This window comes from Aureococcus anophagefferens (assembly GCF_000186865.1).
Source record: "Aureococcus anophagefferens unplaced genomic scaffold AURANscaffold_21, whole genome shotgun sequence".
Classification (NCBI taxonomy): domain Eukaryota; class Pelagophyceae; order Pelagomonadales; family Pelagomonadaceae; genus Aureococcus; species Aureococcus anophagefferens.
Window position 1 is genome coordinate 306,649 of NW_008705581.1, and position 25,080 is coordinate 331,728.

Sequence of the window (25,080 nt, forward strand, 5' to 3'; positions counted from 1 at the left end):
TTGTGCCCCGGCGCGCACGAGCTATTCCACCCGCCGTCGCACGACTTCTCGAGGGTGCACTCGTAAATCTTCTTCGCCCGCTCCGACACGCGCCAATAATTCTTCTTCAGGTCCATCGACTCCAAGGTCGTGCCCGCGGGGCAGCTCACGCAGTCATCTCCGTTGACCGCGCACGCGCCGTCGCACTCCAAGCAGCAATCCTTGCACGGCAGCGGCTGTCCACTTTCGGCGAGGGGCGTCTCGACGGCGTGCTGTACGTACCGTCGCTGGTCCCAGTAGTAGTCGCCGATGCACGCGTCGCAGTAGGTCTTGCCCTCCGCGAGCGTCGTCGTCGGCGAAGGACACAGCTGACACGCAAACTGCTTCGTGAGGTTGCTGTAGTAGCCCACGCGGCACGGCGAGCAGGCGACGGCGGCGGACGTCGACTCCGTGCCCGCCGGGCACGGCGCCTGCGCCGACGCGCCCGCGGCCGCGACGAAGGACCCCGGCTCCGCGAACTTGCAGTCCGTCTGGCCCGCGAGAGCCGTGTAGGACCCCGGCTGGCACGGCGTGCAGGACGCCGCGCCGGACGTCGAGTAGGTCCCCGGCGGGCACGCGACGACGAGCGCGTCCGTGGCGGCAATAAACTCACCGATCTCGACCGCCGTCTCGCCGCGGACCATCGCCAGGCTCAACGCCTCGTCGACGACGACCGACGCGAGCGAGGTGCCGGTCGCGTCCTGGCGGTCGAACGCTCGCTGCGCGTCGCCGCTCTCGATCGAATCGAGCAGCGCGGTTCTGACGGTGTCCTGGTAAAAAGTCTTGGTGTACTCCATGACGCCTTCGGAGGCGGTCTCTCCGGGGACGAGCTCGTAGACCGCGCGCGCGACGAAGCGGACCGCGTCGCTCCCGGCCGCGTCGAGGCGCCGACGCCCGGCCGAAAGGTGGACGTCCTCGGCGGAGACGTCGAAGACCGCGCCACCACCGGGCGCGTTGACGATCTCGCGGACGGCGGACGCGAAGGCCTCGCGAGCCGCGTCGTCGTCGGGGAAGCGGACCGCGTCCAAGCCCGAGAGCACCAACCCGGTGCCGACCTCGAACGTGAGCGTCGACAGCTCCGCGTTCGTCAAGCCGGCGTCCACGGGCGCGCACGTCGCCGAACCCTCGTCGCTCGTCTGTCCGTCCGGACACAGGTCGCAGGAAGACGCGCCCGAGGCGGAGTATCGGCCCGCGGGACAAACCGATGCGGCGACGGCCCCCGCGACCCAAGCGTACGTGCCCGGGAGCGCGAACGTGCAGCTCGCGGTCGCCTCGAGGTTCGCGAAGCGACCGGGGTCGCAGAGCGCGCACGTGGAGGCCTTCGCGCCCGAGTAGGAACCGGGTGGACACTTGGTCTGCTCCGACGCGCCCTCCACCTCGACGACGTAGCCCGCGTCCGCGATGACCGCGGCGACGGCGCCCGACCGCGGGACGTACGTACCGGCCTCGCAGTCGACGCACTCGCTCGCGGCGGAGCCAGAAAATGAGCCCGCGGGGCACGGGCGTTGCCTCGACGCGCCGGCGACGTCGACGAAGGACCCAGCCTCGGCGATCTTGCAGCTAGACTCGCCGGTCGCGTCCTGGTATGTTCCGGCCTCGCAGTCGATGCACGATTTCGCGCCGGAGCCGCTGTACTTGCCCGCATCGCACGCGACCTGTTTCGACGCGCCGAGCGAGTCGACGAAGAAGCCGGCGTCCGCGAGCTTGCAGCTCGTCGCGCCGGCGTCCGGCGCATAGAACGGCGCGGCGCAGGGCGTGCATGCGGCGTTGTTGTAGTAGCCATCAAAGGTCGCGGTCTCGACGGTCCCCGCCGGACACGTCCCCTCCGTGCAGCCGCTCCCCGAGAAGACGTCGCCGAAGCACGCGCACGTCCCGTCGCCGCGGACGCCGTCGTCGCACTTGCCGCGCGACCGGCCGCTGCCCGCGACGCCGCAGGTGTCCGTGAGGCGCGGCGCGTTGGGGTCTTCGTCGCCCCCTTGCGGGCACGGCTCGCAGGTCTTCCCGTAGAAACCCGCCTGGCACTCGCCGCACTGCTCGATCTCTCCGGGCACCTCGTGGTCGAAGCCGCCGAGGCACTGGCAGGACGCTTCGGCGAAGACGACGTTGGTCAGATCGCAGAGGCCCTTTTTACGGCAGGCAGTGTCGCCTTGCGTGCAGTAACCGTTTGCGAAGAAGTTGAGGCCGCCGAAGTATTCGCCCACGACGAGGTCGAGGTCGCCGTCGCCGTCGAGGTCGGCGAACGCGGGCTTGCCCCGGAAACCGACGTTGACGCCGTCGAAGGGGTTCGCGGTGCCGGGGACGGCCGCGTAGCTCGGCGCTGTCGCGGACCCGACGTTCATGTAGTAGTTGAGGACGCCCGTGCTTTCACCCACGAAAAGGTCGAGGTCACCGTCGCCGTCGAGGTCGGCGAGCGCGGGCGCGCTGTTGTAACCGACGTCGATGCCGTCGAAGGGGTTCGCGCTGCCATTGACGGCCTCGTAGCTCGGCGACGCCGCGGACCCGATGTTCTCGTAGTAGTAGAGGGCGCCGTCGTATTTGCCCACGACGAGGTCGTAGTAGTAGAGGACGCCGTTCTTTTCGTTGTCGTCCCAGGAGTTGCTGGGCATCCCGCAGCCCACGACGAGGTCGAGGTCGCCGTCGCCGTCGACGTCGCCGAACGCGGGCGCGCTGTAGTCACCGACGTCGATGCCGTCGAAGGGGTTCGCGGCGCCGGTGACGGCCGCGTATGTCGGCGACGCCGCGGACCCGACGTTCTCGAAGTAGTTGAGGACGCCGTCCTCTTCGCCCACGACGAGGTCGAGGTCGCCGTCGCCGTCGAGGTCGCCGAGCGCGGGCTTGCTGTCGTCACCGACGTCGATGCCGTCGAAGGGGCTCGCGGTGCCGGTAAGGGCCGCGTAGTTCGGCGACGCCGCGGGCCCGACGATCTCGTAGTAGTAGAGGGCGCCGTAGTTTTTCTGCCCACGACGAGGTCGAGGTCGCCGTCGCCGTCGAGGTCGGCAAGCGCGGGCGCGATGTCGTAACCGACGTCGATGCCGTCGAAGGGGTTCGCGCTGCCGGTGACGGCCGCGTAGCTCGGCGACGCCGCGGACCCGACGTTCTCGTAGTAGTAGAGGGCGCCGAAGTATTCGCCCACGACGAGGTCGAGGTCGCCGTCGCCGTCGAGGTCGGCCAACGCGGGCCAGCTGCCGCCGATGACGCCGAAGGGGCTCGCGTCGCCGTCGACCTCCTTGTAGCTCGGCGACGCCGCGGAGCCGACGTTCTCGTAGTAGTTGAATGCGCATACGAAGAGGTCGAGGTCGCCGTCGCCGTCGACGTCGCCGAGCGCGTGGCCACAGCCTTCTCCGACCCAGATGCCGTCGAAGGGGCTCGCGTCGCCGTCGACCTCCTTGTAGCTCGGCGACGCCGCGGACCCGACGTTCTCGTAGTAGTTGAGAGCGCGGTCGTCGTCGCCCACGACGAGGTCGAGGTCGCCGTCTCCATCGACGTCGGCGAGCGCGGGCTTTCTTCTCCAACCGACGTCGATGCCGTAGAAGGGGCTCGCGGCGCCGGTGACGGCCTCGTAGGTCGGCGACGTCGCGTTCCCGATGTTCTCGTAGTACTTGAGAACGGCGCTCACGATGCCGTCCTCTTCGCCCACGACGAGATCGAGGTCCCCGTCGTCGTCGAGGTCGCCGAGCGCGGGCGCGCCGAAGCGACCACCTTGGATGTCGTCGAAGGGACTCGTACCCGTGCGCTCGATGTAGCGGTGCAAGTTTCCCCAGCAGACGGTCGTGTCCCGCAGGACGCAGATCGTTGCGGTCGTTGCAGCCGAGTCGTCCGTCGAGCAGGAGCAGTCGTCGTTCGTCGAGTCATCGTCGTAGCTGTAGCTGAAAGCCGTCGAGTAGCTGAAAGCCGGCAAGTAGTCGTAGCCGAGCGTGTAGGCGTCCGTCTGGCGCGGGGTCGTGGACGTCGCCGCGAGCGAGCAGAGCGAGAGGAGCGAGTAGACGAGGCGCGGGATCATGACGACGCGCCTGCGGGCGAGGGCGTCGGCGATCGGGGCGGCGCGCGATTGCGACGGGACGCGCAGTTGTGGGGCGAGAGCGTCGGCGGGTTCGGCGGGGCGAACCCGTCGACCGAGGAGCGAAAGCGTCGGGCGCGCGACGCCTCTTCGTCGACCGGAGGCGCTCGGCGGCGGGCCGGGGCATCCAGAGGCGCGTCGCGGACGACGGATGGGCCCCGCTCACCCCCCGCCCCCGTTCGATCGATTCGGCTCAAACGACGACGGCGAGCTGCTCGCCAAGAGCTTGCTCGAATTTCGAGCGCCTCGACGCGATTTTTTTGCATGGACGCTGAGGTGCGCCCGGTAACGGCGTTGGGTTACAAACGTTTCTCCTAGGGAGCACTGTACCGCCGGCGCGAGGAGCGATTGCAGAGGCAATGCGAGCTGACCTGAGGTTGGTCAGCGGCAACGCGAAGGTCCCCCGCGGTTCCTCCCGGGCCCCCTACGTTTAGAGACGCGTCAAGGCAACGCGAAGGAGCATCTAAGGAGCGACCATTTTCGATGGCGCATGCCTTCGAGTGCTTCGCCCAGCCGGCGTCCCGTGATTTGCGCCACCCGTCCATGGGAGCCGCGACTGCCCCGCCTACGCCGGAGTCGCCCAACTCACGCGCGCACGAAGAGGCAAGCTACGACACCCAGGAGAGGATCGCCTCCCTCTTCTCGCGGAGCGCGGCGTCGTCGTCGTCGGCGGCGGGCGCGGGCGCCTCGGGTTCCGCCGGCGCGCTGCGGGCCGCGTAGGCGCGGGCGGCGGCGGCGAGGGCCTCGACGTCGACGTCGGGCGCGGGCGCGGGCGCCGCGGCCGCGGCCTTGCGCCGCGCCTTCTCGTCGGATTTCTCCCGTCGCTTCTTCTTGTTCTCCTTGCGCCGCTGCGACTTCGACGGCCCGTCGCGCGCGGCCAGGCGCTCGACGGTGCCCCGTAGCTTCGCCGCCCACGCGGGGTGCATGCGCAGCACCGTCTCGTAGGCGCCGCCGCCGCCGCCGCCGCCGCCGCCGTCGTCGCCCGGCGCGGCCGCGGCCGCGGCGGCGCCGCGGCGGCCGCGGAAGGCCGGGTGGTGCGCGGCGAAGTGGGCCGAGACGCGCAGCGCGCCGCCGCGCGCCGGGTCGTAGCCCGGGAGCGACGCCCAGGGCCCGCCGGGCGCCGGTAGGAACCGCGAGGAGCACGGCAGCTCTTCGGAGAAGGACACGCGGCTCGAGTGGCTCGGCAGCTCGCGCTCGCGCGGCGGCAGCACGCTCGTCGGCGAGTCGCCGCGCGCGTCGTCGTCCATGGGGTTGCCAGAGCAGCGTCTCCAGACCCTCGAGCGCGGGGTCCTCCGCCGACGCCGGGAACGCCGGCGCGCGGAACAGGTTGGCGGCGCGCGGTGCGCGGGCCGCGGCGGAGAGGCTCTGGCCACTCCGAGAGGCGTGCAACATGGCCAGCAAGGTGCCCTGCACCATCGTCCGGAAAACGAGTTAGAGCCGCCCCGCGCGGACGTCGTCCTCGAGCTTGAGGTAGCGCGCGACGAGGGCGTCGTCGTAGACGTGGGCGTGCTTGGGCCGCGCGACGACGTCGAGCGCGCCCGCGCCCGCGCCGCAGGACGCGAGGAAGGCCGCGTAGGTCGCCTGCGATCGCGTCTTCGACCCGACTTCACCGTGAGCGTACGCGACCGCTTCGAGGCTTTCCGCCGCGCTTCGAGCACTCGACGAGAGCGATCGATTCGTCCAAGCATCGGCCGCATCGGCGTCGACGCGACCGCGCCGGAGAGGTGTGAAGTGTGACCCGCGCCCGCGGGTGATTTCGGCGCGGCGCGTCGCGTCCGTCCCCGCCGCGGCGTGCGCCGCGCGGAACGCGGCCCCCAGCGCCGCGGCGTCGGGCTCGTCGGCGGCGAGCACGTCGCAGCCGAAGACGTCGGCGGCGATCTGCGTGATCGCCGCGCTCCGCGACGCGCCGCCGGCCGCGAGCACGCGGCCGCCGGCCGTTTTGACGCCGAGCCGCGCGCCGCGGCCGCGCATGGACAGGAACCTGCCCTCGACGACGGCGCGGGCCGCCAGCGCCTCCGGCCGCGGCGCGCCGTCGCCGAGGTTGACGCGGCCGCCGGCTCCGTCGACGAAGTGGCGGCCGGGCGTCGGCAGCACGGGCGTGATCTCGGGGAGCGCGAGCTCGAGGCCCAGGACGCCCCCGTTGCCCGGCGGCGACCGGCCCAGCGCCGCGTCGAAGTCGGCCCACGTCGCCGCCGGCCCCAGGAAGTCGGTCTTGATCTTCTCCCGCTGCCTGGGCAGGACAAGAGAGATTCAACGTCGCTTCAACGTGAGTGTTCCGCGCGCGCGCGTTCCGGGAAAAGCATCCACGCTTCGAGACCGTTCCGAGAGATGATCGCTCGTCCAAAAATCAGCCGAAACGAGTGGAAAACGGCCGAGATCGGAGCCTTTGAAGTTGGGAATTTCGCTCTCTTGTCCTGCCCTGCCCGCTGCTTCGCGCCGTTGCAGTAGCAGAGGAGCGCGAGGTACTCGCCCGCCGTCGTGCACGACGCGAAGACGTGGCCCTCCTCGCGCGGGTCGCAGTCCGTCGACACGGCCATGAACGTGTCCGACGTGCCGAGGCTCAGGGCCACGTCGCCGGGCTCGGACAGCCCCAGGCCCGCGGCCGTGCAGGGGTTGTCGCCCGCGCCCGCGTAGACCGTCGGCGGCGGCTTTCCGAGGCTCGCGCCCGACGACCGGAAGCCGAAGCGCCGCGCGACCCAGGGGGCCACGGCGCCGGCCGCGTGGCCGGGCGCGACGGGCGCCCCGCCGAGGCGCTCGAGGAACGCCGCGCCGCCGCCGACGCCGGCCATGGCCCCGAAGGCCTCCGCGGCGCCCGCGTCCCACGCGCGCGACGCGACGGCGCCGACGTTCGTGCCGCACGAGTCGGACGCGTCGACGGCGACGTAGGCGCCGCGGAGCAGCGACGGCCCGAAGGACGACACGAGGCTCACGCGGGCCGTCCGCCGCCAGGCGCCGGGGTCGCGGGCCGCCAGCGCCGCCATCTGGTGGCCCGTGAACCGCGCGTAGGCCCGCGACCCCGTCGCGGCGGCGACGGCCGCCGGCCCGCCCAGGGCGGCCTCGAGCGCGTCGCACTGGTCCTGGGTGCTCGCGTCGGCCCAGATCGGCGCGTCGGCGACGGCGAAGGCCTCGGGGGCGAGCGCCTCCCGGAAGCCGCCCGGGAGGCCCGCGGGGATTGGGCGCCCCCTCGCGCGCTTCGTGTAGCGGTCCGCGGGCGGCCGCTCGTCGCGCGGCGCCGCGCCGCCCGCGAGCCGCGCCGCGGCGGCGGCGGACCAGTAGACGGACCCGTGCTGCTGGCCGCTGAAGGAGACGCCGTCGACCTGCTGCCGCAGGCTCGCGGGGATGAGCTCGAGGACCGCGTCGAGGCCGTCGAGCCACATGGCCACGGGGCTCGTCGCGACGCCGTCGTCGGTCGCGTGCATGCCGTTGGACGTGCCGTAGGCGGGGAAGCTCGCGTCGAAGTTCACGGAGGCGCGGTGCGCGACGTCGAGCGCGGCGTCGACGACGATCGCCGTGCAGGACTGCGTGCTGAGGTCGATGCCCAGGTAGTACCTGGCGTCGCCGCCGGACGGCGCCGACGCGCCGAGGCGCGGGCGGCGCGGCGCGACGAGACACTCGGTCGCCGGGATGAGCGCGAGGAGCGCGATCGCCGCCATCGTCCGGGCGCGAGCTGCCATCGGTCCTTGAGCCGCCAGTCTCTTGTGGCAGAATTCGGTTCGGCGAGCGCCGGCCTGCGCCGCAGGCTGCGCGAAGATTTTCCGAGGCGCCCGGCGCCTCCCGCGTCGGCGCGACCCTTAGCCCGGCGCCTAGAGCTCGCCGGCGCCCGCGAGGCCGCCGTTCGCGAGGCCGGCGAGCGCGCTCGGGTCCATGCCCATCTGCTCGAAGAGCTTCGCCGCCTCGGCCATCTGCTCCTTCATCTTCTCCGGGTCCGCGAGGGCCTCCATGCCTGCGGGGCGCGCGCCGTCGCGGGCGCCCGGCGCGGAAATTGGGCGCCGGCGGCGCGCCCGGGATCTTGGCCAGCGCGGCCGCGTCGAAGTTGCCCGAGCCGTCGAAGAGGCCCTTCGCGGCCTCGAGGATGGCGTCGCCGCCGCCCGGTGCGCCGCCGGGGATGAGCTGGGCCATGGCGTCGGCCATGTTCTTCTGGAAGCCCTCCGGGTCGCTCATCATCATCTCCATCTGCTTGCCGAACTCTTTCCCGAACTCGGACCCCGCGTCCTTGAACGCGTCCATGCCCTGCTTCATGACGGCCTTGAGCGCCGCCGGGTCCTGGAAGGCCTCGCTGTTGAGGAGCTCCTCGACCTGGTCGCCGACGCCGGGCATGGCCTTGAGGAGCGGGTTGTTCGAGATCGTCTCGCGGAGGAGCTGCGGGTCGTCCATGATCGCCCGCATCTCGTCGCTCTCCATGAGCTGGTCCCAGAACTCGCCCATGCCCGCGAACATGTCGCCGGCGCCGCCGGACCCGAGGCCCGCGAGCGGGTTCGCGCCGCCGTCCTGGAGCGACGCCGCGAGCTGGCTGAGCTTGCCAAAGTCGGAACCGTCCGCGGCCTCGCTCGCCTCGTCGAGCCGGATCTTCCCGATCTTCTTCTCGTCCTTGTTCCGGTTCCGGTTCACCCAGGGATTCTGCGCCGACGCGCACGCGACAAAAGCCGCGACGCCGAGGAATCGGCGAACCTGCGCGGGCGCGGCGGTCGCGCGTCCGTCCGCGCCTCACGATCGAACGCGCGGCGCCTGCGTAGGCTCCGGAGGCTCGAGCCGAGCGACGGCACCCGCCTGCGCAGGCGCCCATTCGTCGACGCTGCGGGCGCGCCATGCTGCAATCGGGCGAGTAGCTCTAGCTCGAGTCCTTCTTGATCCAGGATCAGTTCTGCAACATGCCCGAGCTTTTTTTACGCGTGGAGGCTGCGCGGCGGACGCGGGATCTCGCGACGGCATCACGAGGTGGGCCAGCGCACGTGGTGTGCTACTGCGCAGGCGCGGGAAGCGCCGGCTACGTTCCTTCGCCCATCACTGGCACGCGCAGGCGCTCCGCGTCCGCGGCACGGCCTCGGACTCGGATCTGGCCTCTCGGCCGCGGCCCAGCATCGGTGTAGATCGAAGTAGGGCCGCCGTAAGTACGGTGCCCGTATCCCGCGCGCCTCGAGCCGACCTGAGCTGCTGGCGTGAACTTCTCTGATTTTCGGCGATGTTGAAGTCTGGTGAAGTCTTGTTGAAGTAGCTTTGTAGGGCATGCCGCCATAGTTTGTGCGCGCGCATCATGCCGCCCAAGCCGCGCCGGCGCAAGCCTGCGACGTCGCAGCACGAGACGGCTGCACCGGCGCTTGCGCCGCCGGAGAAGCCGCCCTGCTGCCGCACGCAGGTCATCCTCGTCGCGGCCGCCGTCGTCGCGCTGGCCGTCGCCACGCTCGTCCACGACGTCGACCCCATCGCGCCGCTGCCAAGCACGGCGGCCCAGCTGGCGTTCGCGCGGCGCGCGGGCGTGGAGCCGCTCACGGTCGTGCGGAGCACGGCGAAGGGCCTCGGCGTCTTCTACGCCGGCGACGCCGACCTGCCCGCGGGCGCCGCCGTCGGCGTGTTCCGCGCTTTACTCGTCGCGCCGGCGGAGCTCGCCGCGTGGCGCGCCGACGGCACGGTCGACTGGGACTTCTGGCGGCGCTACGCCGTGACCGTCGCGGAGGACGGCGGCGGCGGGTCCTACGTCGCGCTGCCCGTCGGCGAGCTCACGGGCCTCGACGCGCCGACGTGGTGGCGCCAGGGGCCCCTCGACGCGGCCGCGGTCGCGGCGGCGCGGGGCGCGCTGCGCCGGCGCGCGCTCGTCGACTGGCGGCGCCTCGCGGGCGGGCCGGACGGGCCCGCGCTGCCCACGGGCCACCTGCTCAACGAGCCGTCGCCGGGCGAGGACGAGGCCGTCGGCCACCTCGCGGGCAGCGGCTGCGCGGCCTTCGGCGGCGGCGCCGTCTGCGGCGCGGCGCTCGTCGCCGTGACGCGCCGCGCCGCGCGGCCGGGCGACGAGCTCACGTGGTGCTACGGCGCGCGCTACGCGCGGGACTACGCCGCGGCGCCGGCCTGCCTCGACGACGCCGCGCGCGAGCCCCCGGCGTAAGCTCGCACACAGCGTCGTCCGACCGGGCCGGGTGGTCGGTCGGTGAGCTTACACTTTGCTGCTTGACGGCGCGGACGGCCGGGCCGGGATCGGTCGGCGAGCTTAAAACGCTGTGCTTGCTTGGCGGCAAGTGCAGCAAAGCTCTTCTGGCAAAAAAATCATCGGCGATGCAGCTTCCCGTGCTCCCCACGGGCGACGCGGCGCCGCTGCCCGTGGACCTCACCGGCGGGTCCGATTTGCCGCACAAGCACGCGTCGCCGCCGAACCCGCGGAAGCAGAAGCGGGATCGGTCGCGGAGCAAGCGCCGCGGTAAGCTGACGCAGGCGCAGCGCGACGCCCTGGGCCTCGACGAGCGCTGGGACCGCTTCTACGCGCAGAAGGGCGTGCGCTTCTACAAGGACCGCCACTGGCTGCGGCGCGAGCTGCTCGAGCTCATGCCGCCGGCCGTGCGCGACGACCCCATGCGGTGGTGCGCGCCGTTGGCGAGCGACGGGACGGGCGTCGCCGTCGACGTCGTGCCGGCGACCAACGAGCTCGCGCGCATGACCGTGGGCCTCGAGGCGGGCTGCGGCTGCGGGAGCGCGGCGTTCCCGCTGCTGCGGGCCAACGACGACGTCTTCGTGCTCGCGACGGACTTCTCCGCGGAGGCGATCCGCCTGTTGAAGTCGCGCGACGAATACGAGAACCAGCTGAGCTCGTCGACGCGGCGCATCCACGCCTGGGTGAGCGACGTCGCGGCGCCGCCGGGCGACGCGCGCTGGGCCGCCGTCGAGGCGCTCGCGGACGCGCTCGGCGGCCTCCACTTTCTGACGTTCGTCTTCGTGCTCTCGGCGTTGGAGGCGGCGCAGATGGTGGCGGCCGTGCGCCGCGCGGCGCGCCTGCTGCGGCCCGGGGGGCTGCTGTTCTTCCGGGACTACGGCGCGGGCGACCTCGCGCAGCGGCGCCTCGACGACCGGGGCCAGACGGACGGCGCGGGCACGTACGAGCGCGGCGAGGGCACGCTCGCGCGCTACTTCTCGCTGGAGGAGGTCGGCGACCTCTTCCCTCCGGCGCTCTTCGACCGCGTCGAGCTCCGCCACGTCGAGCGCGACATCACGAACCGCGCGCAGGGCGTGACGATGAACCGGCGCTGGGTCCAGGCCAAGTTCGCGCGGAGAGGCGCGCCGCCGTGCTTCGAGCCCGTCGCCGGCGCGCCGCCGCTCGCGGAGACGGGCGCGGCGCGCCGCCGCGGCGCGCCCCGGAGCTCGAGCCCGGTCCGCGGCGCGGACGACGGCGGCGACGACGCGCACTGCGGCGACCTCGCGCCGGAGTGCGGCTGCTTCGCGTCGCTGGGCTTCGACTAAATACGCGTTAGTTCACGGGCGGCGTGCCCACGGTGCCCATGCCGAGGGAGTTCATCTGGAGGTGGCCGAGGGACTGGGAGTGGCCGCCGCGGTCGAGGGACGCGGTCGAGCCGAGGGTCGTCGCCGCCGCGGACATGGACTTGCGGAGCTGGGACTGGCCCATCTCGTAGCGCATGGTGTAGCGCATCGGCCGGAGCACCTCGGACTCGTAGTAGCGCGTGAACGCCGCGCGGCTCGTCGCCTGGGCAGCAAAAGGGTGATTCAACGTCGCTTCAACGTGAGTGTTCCGCGCGCGCGCGTTCCGGAAAACACATCCACGCTTCGAGACCGTTCCGAGAGATGATCGCTCGTCCAAAAATCAGCCGAAACGAGTGGAAAACGGCCGAGCTATGAGCCTTTGAAGTTGGGAATTTCGCTCTCTTGTGCCGCGCGGCTCGTCGCCTTGACGCCCGGCTTCCGGAAGCCGAGGCGCGGGTACATGGACGACAGGTGGCGCAGCGGGTTCGGGTTCAGCGACAGGTGGCAGAGGCCGTCGTCCGTGGGCTCCTTGCCTAAGAGCTTCACGGGCGCGAGGACGGAGTGCGCACTGAGCCGCCGGTTGCCGACGAGGTTCCAGAGCTTCTTGCTCTCCTTCTCCTCGCGCGTGCCCGGCTTGCCCGCGCCGGGCAGGAGCGCCGTGACGCGGTGCAGGTTCTTCTCGTGCGCCTGGAGGGACGCCTCCTTCGACCGGAGCACGGCCGCCTGCCACGCTTTGGTCTTTTTGAGCCAGAGCTCGCGCATCATCGCGAGCTGGAAGTAGGTGTAGGCCGGCGCGTCCCCGAAATCGTCGCGCGACGCCTCGGACGCGCGGTCGTCCTCGAGGCCCGGGCCCGGCGACACGGACGCGCGCCGCTTCATCGACTCCGAGTAGACCTCCTCGCGCTGGCGGATCACGAAGTTCGACTTGATGGACCCCTTGAGCTTGCCCTCGGCGAACTCCTTGGCCAGGTCGTTGTAGATGCGCAGCTTGTGCGCGCTCGACAGCGTGCAGCCCGGCAGCGACACCTCGACGCGCGGCACGCAGAGCGGCCACTTGGCGCCCGCGGAGTTCTTGGTCATGTTGTTCCGCAAATAGTTCCCCTCGAGGAGCAGGTTGTGGCCCTCGCGCTTGAGGAACCGGTCCTTGAGCCCCGTCGTCGCGCAGGAGATCTCCCGCAGGAGCCGCTGGTCCTCCGCGAGGTCGAAGTCGTCGCCCTCCAGGTTGCGCACGAGACTGTCGGCGTGGCGGCCGCTGACGTGGCCGATCTGCAGCTCGTGGTCCACGGTGCTCGACGTCTTGATGCTGTCCATGCTCGGCTTGCGCTCCAGCGGGGTGCCCATGGCCGACGAGGCCCGGGCGGAGAGCGCGCCGGCGCTGGCGGCAGCCTCCGGTGCCGAGGATACATCTCGGGTGTTGAGCTGCATGTTGCCGGGCCTCAAAACCTCTCTCGCACGTCGCGCCGAGGTGGGCCGAGGCGTGCGTGCCGGCAGCCGCTCCCCAGCCGGCTTCGACCTCATGGCGCAGGTCTGGTGTGTCTACACGGTGCGCGCCTCGTCAACCCTTCCCCCGCCGGCGCGGAGAAGCGGACGACCCCCCCCCCCCCCCCGCAGGTCCAGGGCCAGCGCGGCGAGTGCGAGTCCGAGCCCAACGCCTTCGTCGTCGACTGCGAGGACGCCGACGCGCCGACGCTCGACGAGCTGCGGCGGTCCTGCGCCTTCGCCGGCGGCGGCGGCGACTGGCGCTGGCGCGTCCGCGAGCGCGACGCGCTCTTCGGCTATTGCTGGCGCGACGTCGTGGACGCGCGCGAGCCCGTGGCCGCGGTGCCGAGCGCCGGCGACTTCGGCGAGACCGCGCTCGTCGTCCACGCGCGCGTCCTCGACGTGTCGCCCGCGGCGCTCGAGCGGCGGCGGCGGAAGCCGCCGCGGCTCCGGAGCCGCGCGCCCGCTTCACGGGGCCCCGCCGCGCCCGCGCGCGCCGCCGCGCGCGCGGGCGCCTTCGCCGACGACGCGCCGGCGTCCGTCGACGCCTTCTACGACGACACGCCGGCGTCCGTCGACGCCTTCTACGACGACGACGGCGACGAGCTCGACTGCAAGCGCGGCGACGGCGACGACGGCGGCTTCGGATACGCGCCCGCCGCGGCCGCGAAGCCGCCGCCGCGGCGGCCGCCGCCGACGCGGTCGCCGCCGCCGCCCGCGCGCCTGAGCCCGCCGCCCGCGGACCGGCGGACGCCGCCGCGGGAGCCCGCGCCGGACCTCATGGCGGGCATGGCCGCGGCGCCGCCGCCGGCGCCGCCGCCGGCGCCGCCGCCGAAGCCCGAGAAGAAGCCCGCGTCGCAGCACCTCGACAAGGCGGGCGTCGAGAAGCTCGTGCGCGAGGGCAAGATGGCCTGGGACCCCGTCGACGAGCGCTACGTCGCCGTCGAGAGCCGCGCGCCCGCGGAGCGGCGGTCGTCGATCGTCGGCATCACGCTCGACGGGCCCCTGAACACGGCGGGCAAGGCGGCCCACGTCGCGTCGGCCATGCGCGAGCGCCGCGCGTCCATGGTCGCCAACCAGGCGGCGGCGAAGGAGGCCCTCCGGGAGCGCGCGGCGGCGAAGGCGTCCGAGGAGGCGGCCTTCGACGATCTCCACGTCACGCTCGGCCCGCTGTTGAAGGCGTGGAGCGAGGACCACGGCAAGAAGAAGAACGTGCGCGCGCTCCTCGCGGGCATGGACAAGGTCATGTGGCCCGAGTCGAACTGGCAGCCCATCTCCATCGGCGATCTGTTGGATCCGAAGAAGGTCAAGCGCGCCTACTACAAGGCGAGCCGCTTCGTCCACCCGGACAAGCTCGTCAACCTCACGACGGAGCAGAAGTTCATCGGCAAGCGCGTCTTCGACGCGCTCTCCCAGGCCTACGCCGACTTCGAGAACGGCAACCACGCCTAGGTCGGGCCGGGGGCTCCTTAAAACCGCATTTTATCGTAGTATCGCGGGCGGCGCGTAGGTCCGGCCCTTCTGGACCTTCCGCCGGCCCGCGAAGGGGCCCCGGTCGTCGGGCGCGTGGCACCGCCGCGAGTTGCCCGCGAAGCAGCCCTTGTCGTCGCGCCACCTACGCGTCGGTGGCGGTGTTTCCCGGCCGATCTCCCCCGGACGTCGCCGCGGCCGCGGGACGCCGCGCGCCGCTGCCAGGTGCCGCAGCGCTTCTTCCCGCCGCTCCGTTCGCAGCAGTGGTCGCGGCACGCGCGCTCCGACGCCACGCCGGCGACGCGGTCGCCGAGGCCGAAGCACTGGCCCGCGAGCGACTCCGGGCGCCAGCCGTCGTCGCCGCACGCGCGCGCCCGGTCGCCGAGCTGCTCGCCGCGCCAGAGCTTCGGCGGCGACGCCTCGCACCAGGCCGCGGGCCCGTCCTTCTCCATGCCGATGCGCACGTCGGCGCCGTGGGAGCAGCCGTCGCCTACCGAGGTCCCGGTCGAAAGCCCCCGGGCGTCGTCGCGGGACGCCGGCCGTCGCCGTCGCGGTACTGCCAGCTCACGCAGACCGCGGACCGGCAGCACGCGGCCTCGCAGGCCGACGCCGACGCCTCGGGCGGCCGCGACGGCCGCATGTGGGCGCCGCCGGGGCAGGGGCCCAGCAGCTCCGTGGCCTGCCAGGTGCAGTTCGATCCGCCCGCGCGCTCGCGCACGTAGCGCGCGACGGCGGCGCCGTGGCTGCTGGCGCACGCGCACGGCGCGACGGCGAGGAGCGTAACAATCGCGTATTGACCTGAGATCGAGGCTCGGAGAGCGCCCATATGCATCGACGAGGCAGCCCAGACGATGGTGCCGTCAAGAAGCAGCCCGGGATCAAGTTCAGCCCGGGCAGCGCCGCCGCGCGCGCCGCGCCTCGGGCCATGGCCAAGGACGGGGGCGGGTTCGACTTCTCGGCGATCAACGGGTCCATGGCCAAGCAGCTCGTCAAGGACATGCTCGCCGCCTTCGACGCGGACACGAACCGCAAGCGCCTGGCCAAGGCCATCCTCGCCGCGCGCGACGACACGGACGCCCTCATGCTCAAGGTGCTGCCCCTGGCGACGGCCATCGCGTCCGAGGCCCTGGGGCGCTGGGGCATCGAGGAGGACAGCGAGGGCAACGCCTTCGTCGAGGTCATGAACGCGCTCGCGAAGCTCGCTCCCGCGGACGAGTTCCTGAGCTACGACATCTACGTGCTCAAGTGCAAGTTCATGCCCTTCCCGCCCGTGAACCGCGCGCCGCCGCCGGGCAAGGCGCGGCAGACGCGGCCGAAGAAGCCGTCCCTCGACGACGAGAGCGCGGTCTCGGGGCTCTCGAGGTGACGTAAGGCGCGCGCGCCGGGGGTGCTTGTGGAGCGGCGGCGCGCCGGGGGCGACACTCGCGTTTCGTGGTCGCGACCGCCCGTCGGCGGAAGAGAACGTCGTCGCGGGATCGTCGGTGTGTCTTGGGTATGATTACTTTCTTCAACGAAAGTGCAATTTATGATGTTGAATTAATTAAGAACGCCGTACGGTCGACGACGACGGGCAGCACGGCGGCATGGCCGACGACGAGCTGCTCGCGCTGGATTATTTGCTCGACGCCGACGCGTGCTGCCTCGACCTCGACGCCGACGCGTGCTGCCTCGACCTCGACGACGACGACGCATTGCTCGCGGCGGCGGGCGGCCTGCCCGACCTCGCGGACGACGGCGCGAGCCCGAGCGCGACGGACGACGCGAGCTCGAGCTCCGGCGCGAGCACCAAGCGGCAGGGCGTCGAAGGCGCGCCGGCGGGCGCCGAAGCGCGCGGCGCGAGGCCCTGGGGCCGCGACTCGCCGTTCCTGCCCGCCGAGGACGTCGCCATCTGGGAGTTCGCCTACGACGAGGGCGGCGCGCCCGCGGTCGAGCACCGCCAGCGGCACGACCCCGGCGGCCAGCTCACGTGGGCCAAGGCGCTCGCGGACGGCAAATTCTCGCGCCGCGGCGCCGCGGTGCGCAACGACGCCGCGGGGCGGAAGATGCTCCGGAACCGCCTGGCCTACCTGAAGAAGCGGCGCGACGCGGACCCGGAGGGCTTCGAGGCGGCGCTCGACGACGCGCGCGCGGCCCGGGACGCGCTCCGGGACGGGGCGAGGCCGGACCTCTCGGAGAGCGGCGCGCCTCCCGCGGCGGACGCGTGCGTGCTGGCCCTGTTCGCGTGCGGCGCGCCCGGGGACCTGGACCACCGGCCGGCGACCGCGCTCTTCACGCGGAACGGGGCCTGGCTCTGCTTCTTCTGGGTCTGCCTCGGCCTCTACTACGTCTTGCGGTCCACCGACGTGCCGTTGCCGGGGATGCTGTGGCAAATCATGCTCCTGCTGACGGTCCTCGGCCTCGTTCGTAGCGTCGCTGTGTTGGCGTGGCTGGCCTACCTGCGCCTGCGCAACGGCCGGCCGGAGGAGAAGTCACTACGGTAACGTGTGGTGTGTTGCTTAGCCTGAGGGGCGCGCGCGGTTCGCGCGGCCAGCCTTGGTGTGCCGCACAGCGTCCACGCCGTCGCCCGCAGCCGCAGCAGCCTGACAAAGCCTCTGGCAGGGGAAAACCGCACAGGCCACCTCTGTGTGCTTCACCTTGCCGCCGCCAACGAGCACGAGTCGGAGAGCGCTCATTTGAAAATGGCGGCCCTCGCACAGACGCGCGCGCCCAGCGTCCACGCATCACGCCATCGCACATTCGCCGCACCCGCCAACGCCACCGCACGCTGCGTGCGCCACGCGCGCTGCGCTCGACGCGCGCGAAACGCCGCCGTTCGCGCCGCAATTCAAACGCACCCAACGACCCAAACTCCACTCGGGTCGGACGACCGCCCGCGCGCACCACCGCCTCGCACCGGCGCGCCACCACGTGGCCTCGCGCCGCGCGACGCGGTCAAACGCGCGCGCGACATTCAAAGCGAGCGACGCCTCCCCGCCGCGCCGACCGCCCGCCGCTCCGCAGGCCCCTCAGCGAGCGCGACCGCACGATGTCCGCGGACGACGACATGCAGGTCGTGAAGCGCAACGGCAAGAAGGAGACCGTGCGCTACGACAAGATCACGAGCCGCATCAAGAAGCTCTGCTACGGCCTCGACGCCAAGTACATCAAGCCGAACCAGATCACGCAGAAGGTGATCCAGGGCGTCTACGACGGCGTGACGACGCACGAGCTCGACGAGCTCGCGGCCCAGACGACGGCCTACATGGCGACGCAGCACCCCGACTTCTCCGTGCTCGCCGCGCGCATCTCCGTGTCGAACCTCCACAAGTCGACGGACAAGACGTTCTCCGACGTCGTCGAGAAGCTCCACAAGCACGTGCACCCCAAGACGAAGAAGCCCGCGGCGCTCATCTCCGACGAGACCTACGCCACGGTGCAGAAGCACAAGGACGCGATCAACGCGGCCATCGTCTACGACCGCGACTTCGAGTACGACTACTTCGGCTTCAAGACGCTCGAGCGGAGCTACCTCATGCGCCTCGACGGCGCGATCGCGGAGCGGCCCCAGCACATGATCATGCGCGTCGCGCTGGGCATCCACGGCGACGACCTCGCGGGCGCGCTGGAGACCTACGAGATGATGTCGCAGAAGATGTTCACGCACGCGACGCCGACGCTCTTCAACGCCGGCACGCCGCGCCCCCAGCTGTCGTCGTGCTTCCTGTTGGCCATGAAGGAGGACTCCATCGAGGGCATCTACGACACGCTCAAGCGCTGCGCGGCCATCTCCAAGTACGCGGGCGGCATCGGCCTGTCGGTGCACAACATCCGCGCGACGGATTCGTACATCCGCGGGTCGAACGGCACGTCGAACGGCATCGTGCCCATGCTCCGCGTCTACAACGACACGGCGCGCTACGTGGACCAGGGCGGCGGCAAGCGCAAGGGCTCCTTCGCCATCTACCTCGAGCCCTGGCACGCGGACATCGAGACGTGGCTCGACCTCAAGAAGAACCACGGCAACGAGCTCGAGCGCGCGCGCGACCTCTTCTACGGCCTCTGGATCCCGGATCTGTTCATGAAGCGCGTCGAGGCCAACGGGTCCTGGTCCCTCATGTGCCCCAACGAGTGCCCGGGCCTCGCGGACTGCCACGGCGCGGAGTTCGAGGCGCTCTACGAGCGCTACGAGGCCGAGGGCCGCGCGCGCAAGGCCATCCCCGCGCAGCAGCTCTGGTTCGCCATCCTCGACAGCCAGGTCGAGACGGGCACGCCCTACATGCTCTACAAGGACGCCTGCAACGGCAAGTCGAACCAGAAGCACCTGGGGACGATCAAGTCGTCGAACCTGTGCACGGAGATCGTCGAGTACACGGCGCCCGACGAGATCGCGGTCTGCAACCTCGCGTCCATCAACCTCACGGCCCACGTCGAGGGCTCCGGCGACGCCGCGACCTTCGACTTCGCCAAGCTCAAGCGCACGGCCTACGTCGTCACGAAGAACCTGAACAAGGTCATCGACGTCAACTACTACCCCGTGGAGGAGGCCAAGTCGTCGAACCTCAAGCACCGGCCCATCGGCATCGGCGTCCAGGGCATGGCCGACGCTCTGGTGAAGCTGCGGTACCCCTACGAGTCCGACGACGCGAAGCGGATCAACAAGGACGTCTTCGAGACCATCTACTTCGGCGCCATGGAGGCGTCCATCGACCTCGCCCGGGAGCTCGGGCCCTACGACTCCTACGAAGGGTCGCCGACGTCCCAGGGCCTCTTCCAGTTCGACCTCTGGAACGTGAAGCCGTCGGACCGCTGGGACTGGGAGGGGCTGCGCGCGCGCCTCGGCGAGCACGGCTGCCGCAACTCGCTCCTCCTCGCGCCCATGCCCACGGCGTCGACGGCGCAGATCCTCGGCAACAACGAGTCCTTCGAGCCCTTCACGTCGAACATGTACACGCGGCGCGTGCTCGCGGGCGAGTTCGCCGTCGTCAACAAGTACCTCCTCCAGGACCTCATCGCGCGGGGCCTGTGGACGTCGGAGATCCGGAACCAGATCATCGCCGACAAGGGCTCCGTCCAGGGCGTCGCGGCCATCCCCGACGACCTCAAGGCGCTCTACAAGACGACGTGGGAGATCAAGCAGAAGTGCGTCCTCGACATGTCCGCGGACCGCGGCGCGTTCATCTGCCAGTCCCAGTCCCTGAACCTCCACATCGCGGACCCGAACCCGGGCAAGCTCACGTCCATGCACTTCTACGCCTGGAAGAAGGGCCTCAAGACGGGCATGTACTACCTCCGCACGCGGCCCAAGGCCGACGCCATCGCCTTCACCGTGGACCAGGCCATGGCGGCCAAGAGCCGCGGCGGCGCCGCGCTCAAGCCCGCCAACGGCCAGCAGGAGGAGGAGCACGAGTGCCTCTCCTGCGGCGCCTAGGCGCCGCGACTCCGCCCCGGCGCGAGACGCCCGCGACCCCCGCGACAAGCGCGGGGCACGCCGAGGAATCCCCCCCCACCCAAGCCCTAACCTCCGTCGCACCTTCCGGGTCGAGGCCGATGTCGGCCCGCGCGACGCCCGGCGGCCGCGCCGCGCTGGACGCCCAGTTTTTTTTGTGCTCGTTGCCGTCAAGAATTTAGTCGTCGCTGAAAAACTCCACTCTTGCTGCCCGAGAGCGCGAGCCGCCGCGCCGTCGCCGCGCGCACCGGCGAGCCACAGCACGCAATCATGGCATCCTTCGGCGCTGGGAGCGCCGCCGCTCCTGCCTTCGACGGCGAGCGGCTCATCCTCGTGGGCACCTACGGCCAGGACCTCGGCTTCGTCCAGGGCCAGGGCGCCGGCGTCTACGCCTTCCGCCTCGACGGCGCCGGCGAGTTCGCGCCGGCCATGTTCCAGAACCGGCCGCTGCTGCCGTCGAGCGCCGTGGGCCTCAACCCGAGCTACCTCTGCGCGTCGCCGGCGTTCAAACACGTCGTCTACGTCACGGACGAGCGCGCGGACCTGCCGCGCGGCGGCCGCGTGACCGCCGCGCGCGTCGACCTCGACGCCGCGGGCGGCTCGCCGACGGCGACGGCGCTCGGCGCGCCGCTCGCCTGCGGCGCGACGTCGACGTGCCACGTGAGCGCGACGGCGACGGCCGTCTTCGTCGCTAATTACTGCGGCGGCGGCGCCTCGACGACGGGCAGCGCCGCGGCCTTCCGCGTCGACGGCGCGACGGGCGCGCTCGTCGGGACGGCCGGCGCCGCGTCCGACGCCGCGCGGCTGACGGCCCTGCCGCCGGCCGGGGGGCCGGCCTTCCCGCGCGCGGACGCGGGCGCGTCGGCCGAGCGGCAGGACACGGGCCACGCGCACATGGTGTTGCTATCGAAGGACGAGTCCGCCGTGCTGTGCCCGGACCTCGGCGCGGACGCCGTCTACCGCGTCGACGCGGCCGCGGGCGCCGCGGAGCTCTGCTGTGTTTTAGCGGCCGGCGACGGCCCGCGCCACGCCGCGTGGCACCCGACGCTCGACGTGCTCTACGTGCTCTGCGAGCTCTCGTCCGTGCTCCGCGCGTTCCGCGTCGACGGCTCCGGCCGCGCGCTCGGCGACGGCGCGCCCTTCTCCAGCGCGCGCGCGCTGCCGGACCCGTGCTACCCGGCCGGCGGCGGCCCGCCGGCGAGCCCGCCGTCGACGTGCGCGGCGCTCGTCGTGCACCCGTCGGGCCGGTTCGCCTTCTGCTCGAACCGCGCCGTCGGCGTCGACGGCCTCGTGACGCGCTTCGACCTCGACGCCGCGGGCGCGCCGGACGCGGCCGTCCACCTCTCGTCGGGCGGTTTGACGCCGCGCGAGCTCGCCTTCGCCGGGCCGAGCGGCGAGCTCCTCCTCGTCGCGAACCAGGACGACAACGCCATCACCGCCTACGCCGTCGACGCCGACTCCGGCGCGCTCTCGAAGCGGGGCGCGACGCGGTGCCCGACGCCCGTCTGCCTCCTCGACCTCGGCCCGGCGGCCTTCGCCTTCGCCGACGCGGCGCCCTAGGTAGCAGGGCCCGTAGCGCCGTCGAAGCGGCGTCGCGTGTACACTGCGGGATGTCGCCGGGGCGAGAAGAGTGTCTCGAGCGATATGATTGGCCAGTCCCAATTCACCGAAAAACGTTGCTCCCTGGCGAAAGAACAAACCACAGGCAGCCCGCGCCACCGACGTCGACCATGCTCAAGAAGGAGCGCTCCGGGAGGGGCATCGTGAACAAGGGCAAGGACCTCGACCGCCCGTCCATCGCCGAGGAGACGAAGAACCACGTCGCCGACTCGTTCCACGTCATCAAGAAGCACGGCTACCTCGAGAAGCTGAGCCGGGGCGCCATGGCCGGCTACCAGAAGCGCTACTTCGTGCTCAGCGGCCCCTACCTCAAGTACTACAAGACAGACCAGCGCAAGGAGCTGTTAGCCGCCGTCGACGTGCGGCCCGTGCTCCTCGAGGTCGGCAGCGACGCGCGCATGAAGGCCAAAACGCTCTCGCTCCGGCTGCCGCACGAGGACGCGCGCTTCGTGCTCCGCGCGGAGAGCCCCAAGGACCGCGACGCCTGGCTCCGGGCCATCGCCGAGGTCCAGGTCGAGGCGAAGCGCGACTCGAGTGCGACCTGGGCCGACAGCGACAGCCTCAAGATCGTCGCCGGCGGGGCCGAGGGCGCGAAGGCGGACGCGCTCCTCGCGGCCGCGCGGGCCCGGGGCCGCGCGGACCTCGAGAGCCCCCGGGCCTCCGAGGCGCGCGCGTCGACCTTCGACGGCCGCCACGTGTCGTCGCTGACGGCCGCGTCCGTCGTGCCCGTCGCGTCTTCGTGCGACACGTCGCTCCTCACGTCCGTCGCGACGGCGCCCGCGGGCCGCGCCAGCGCCGCCGAGGCCGCGGCCGCCGAGCCCATCGACCTCCGCGACTCCCTCTCCCGCGAGCGGTCCTACTCCGCCAAGACAGCGGACGGCAAGGCGCCGCCCGCCGCGCCGGCGACGCCGCCGCCCGCGGCCCTCGGCCCGCCCTGCCTCTCCTTCTTCGGCTGCTAGGGCGCGAAGCTAAGTCCCCCTGTGCACGTTGGCTGGGTTGGCTCCGACCCTTCGGGGGAACCGGGGGCCTGGTAGAGGTAAGATGAGTGCAAGGAGCTCTCGATTCTGCGAGCTGTTGTGGGTCGCGCAACGTGAAGCAACGTCGACATGTTGATAAGTAGAAATAAATGTAAGGTAGTTTGCGCTCGTTCGGACGACAAGATATCGGATCGGACGGTGGATAAAAGGCGTCGAAGCTCGAAGAGCATGGACGAGTTTTCAGCGGAGATCGTGCCAGAGCGCAGCCCCATCCACAGTAGCAGCTACCATGCCATTGGCTTTATGCTCCGCATGCATCACGCGGACGCACCGGTGAAAACGCGACGTCCGGGCGATTGCGAGGCGACTCAAACGGGGGGGATCAATGGCTCGGAAGCGACGCGCAGCCCCCTCGCGACCCCATAAAGCTAGTTTCAGAGCCCTCGCAGCGTCGGGAATCGTTCATCAACAGCCCCGTTGCGTCCGGTCGCAAGGGCTTGTTGCAGAGCTTCGACATCGTCGAACTCTCCTGGTCGGGCTCGGACGCCGCGGCGCATCCCGTCGACTGGCGTCACCCATGCGCAGCGACAACACCCCGTGGGGAAGAACGCCGCCGCGGACTCATCCCTCGCCCGATGGAGGACGGTTCCGTGACAGTCCCACGAGGTGGGACCGACCTCGCGACCCACCGGCGCCGGATCAGGTGGCCCGAGGGGCGAGGCTGCCCCCGCGCGACGTGACGATGTTGGTCCCACCTCGTGAGAGCGCAACACTCACACATTCGACATGTGTGCGCAGGCGACGGTCGTGGTCTCACGAGGTGGGACCGACCTCCAAACCCCGAACAGGGCTGCTTTAGACGCGCCCATCCCGCAAGACCTAATCGCGCTGCGACGGCAATAACGAAGGAAGCAAGATGTTGGACATTCAATATCTCTTCAGCGTTCATCATCGATTTTTTCGGACAAAGGGTTACGCGACCCACAGCTGTGAGTGATATGGTTGCGCCCGAGCCGTGCGAATCGCGCCTGAGCTGTTAGTGTCGCATCGCTGCGCCTGAGCCGTGCGAATCGCTGCGCGCCCGGAGCTGTAGGAGCTTCGCGCCGGAGTGAGTGCATGGTGCGCGGCGCGCGCGCCGCCGCGCTGTGCGTCGCGGCGGCCGCCGCCGCCCGGTGGTGCGCCTTCGTGCTCGCGCCTCTGCCCGTGGGCGAGCCCGCGCGGCCCCTCGACGACGGCGCCTACGACCTCGTCGACGTCGCCGCGCCCGTCGCCGCGGGCTGGCGGCTCAGAGTCCTCGCGGGCCTCTTCCGCGTCGACGCGCTCTACCCGGCGCTCGCGCGGTTCCTGCTCAACGCGAACGGCGTGGACCGCGTGCGGTCGCTCGCGCGCGCCGTGCCCGAGCGCGTGCCGTCGCGGCCGCTGCCGCTCGTGCGCCTCGGCGCCGCCGAGTACGAGCGGCAGGTCGCCGCGGCGGCGGCCTGGTCGCCCGACGTCGCGCCGCGCGCGCCGCGGCGGCGCTGGTCCGTCGAGGACTACGCGCGCGCGTACCGGTCAGGGGCGACGACGCCGGCGGCCGTCGCCGAGGCGCTCCTCGCGGCGGTCCCGCGGCTCGAGGCGGCGCTCGGCCGCGTCTTCGCGCACTGCGACGCCGCGGCGGTGCGCGCGCAGGCCGCGGCGGCGACGCGGCGCCTCGCGGCCGGCGCGCCGCGGTCGGTTTTCGACGGCGTCCCCGTGGCCGTCAAGGACATGATCGCCGTCGCGGGCTTCCCCAAGTACTCGGGCGCGTTCCCTTCCGGCCGGGGCCCGGAGCCGCGCGACGACCCCGTCGTCGCGCGGCTCCGCGACGCCGGCGCGATCGTCGTCGGCGCGACGGTCATGACGGAGTTCGGCATCTCGCCGATCGGCTGGAACGCGCACTACGGCGGCGCGCGGAACCCGTGGGACGCGGACCGCTACGCCGGCGGCAGCTCGACGGGCAGCGCCGTCGCCGTCGCCGCGGGCCTGCTGCCCGTCGCCGTCGGGTTCGACGGCGGCGGGTCCGTGCGCGTGCCCGCCGCGCTCACGGGTTTGTACGGTCTCGCCGCCGGGTTCGCGCGCGTGCCGTTCCGCACGGAGGCGCCGTGCTCCATGACGCACGCGGGGCCCTTCGCGACGACGGCGCGCGACGCGGAGCTCGCGTCAGCGTCCTGCATCCGTGACAATTTCGAGAGATTTCGACCGGGAAAACGATGAAACATCGTTACCGACGCATGTGGTAGGCTCGTGTACGCTCTCATCTCCGCGCCGGCGGCCGACGGCGAGGGCACGCACACGACGACGACGCTCTACCGGCCGCCGCCCCCGTCCGGCGCGGAGCCGCCGCGGCGCATGCGCCTGGGCGTGCTCCGGGGCGCGATCGACGACAGCGAGCCCGACGTCCGGGACGCCGTCGAGGCCGCCCTGGCGGCGCTCGCGGAGGACCACGAGCTCGTCGACGTCGCGATCCCGCACCTGATGACGCTGTCCCTCGCCGGCGTCGCCCGCCTTTCCGGCCCCGCGGGACCGACGCGCCGCGCAGGTCGCTCGCGCACTCGAGA

General features: G+C 71.7%; 4 protein-coding genes across 4 annotated transcripts in view; 3 read left to right on the plus strand and 1 right to left on the minus strand.

Annotated features, from left to right (window-relative positions):
- Positions 1–5,866: 5,866 nt before the first annotated feature.
- AURANDRAFT_1387 (hypothetical protein) lies at positions 5,867–7,620 on the minus strand (the record flags this gene model as incomplete). Its single annotated transcript, XM_009041395.1, has 2 exons — positions 5,867–6,286; positions 6,445–7,620. Coding segments are annotated over 2 exons (1,596 nt in total), but the record flags the coding sequence as incomplete, so codon positions are not given.
- A 2,719-nt stretch (positions 7,621–10,339) lies between these two features.
- MT3 (methyltransferase-like protein) lies at positions 10,340–11,515 on the plus strand (the record flags this gene model as incomplete). Its single annotated transcript, XM_009041432.1, has 1 exon — positions 10,340–11,515. The coding sequence occupies one exon, from the start codon at positions 10,340–10,342 to the stop codon at positions 11,513–11,515; it is 1,176 nt and encodes a 391-aa protein (XP_009039680.1).
- Positions 11,516–17,525: 6,010 nt separating this feature from the next.
- On the plus strand, positions 17,526–19,889 carry RRL2 (hypothetical protein; the record flags this gene model as incomplete). Its single annotated transcript, XM_009041433.1, has 1 exon — positions 17,526–19,889. The coding sequence occupies one exon, from the start codon at positions 17,526–17,528 to the stop codon at positions 19,887–19,889; it is 2,364 nt and encodes a 787-aa protein (XP_009039681.1).
- A 3,731-nt stretch (positions 19,890–23,620) lies between these two features.
- The window catches only part of AURANDRAFT_66297 (hypothetical protein), a gene marked incomplete at both ends in the record, with an annotated part of 1,942 nt that continues 482 nt past the window's right edge, over positions 23,621–25,080 (plus strand). The window contains 2 exons of the mRNA XM_009041434.1: positions 23,621–24,681; positions 24,763–25,018. Of these exons, the coding sequence (XP_009039682.1) occupies positions 23,621–24,681; positions 24,763–25,018 (1,317 nt within the window). The remainder of the gene's footprint in view (positions 24,682–24,762; positions 25,019–25,080) is intronic.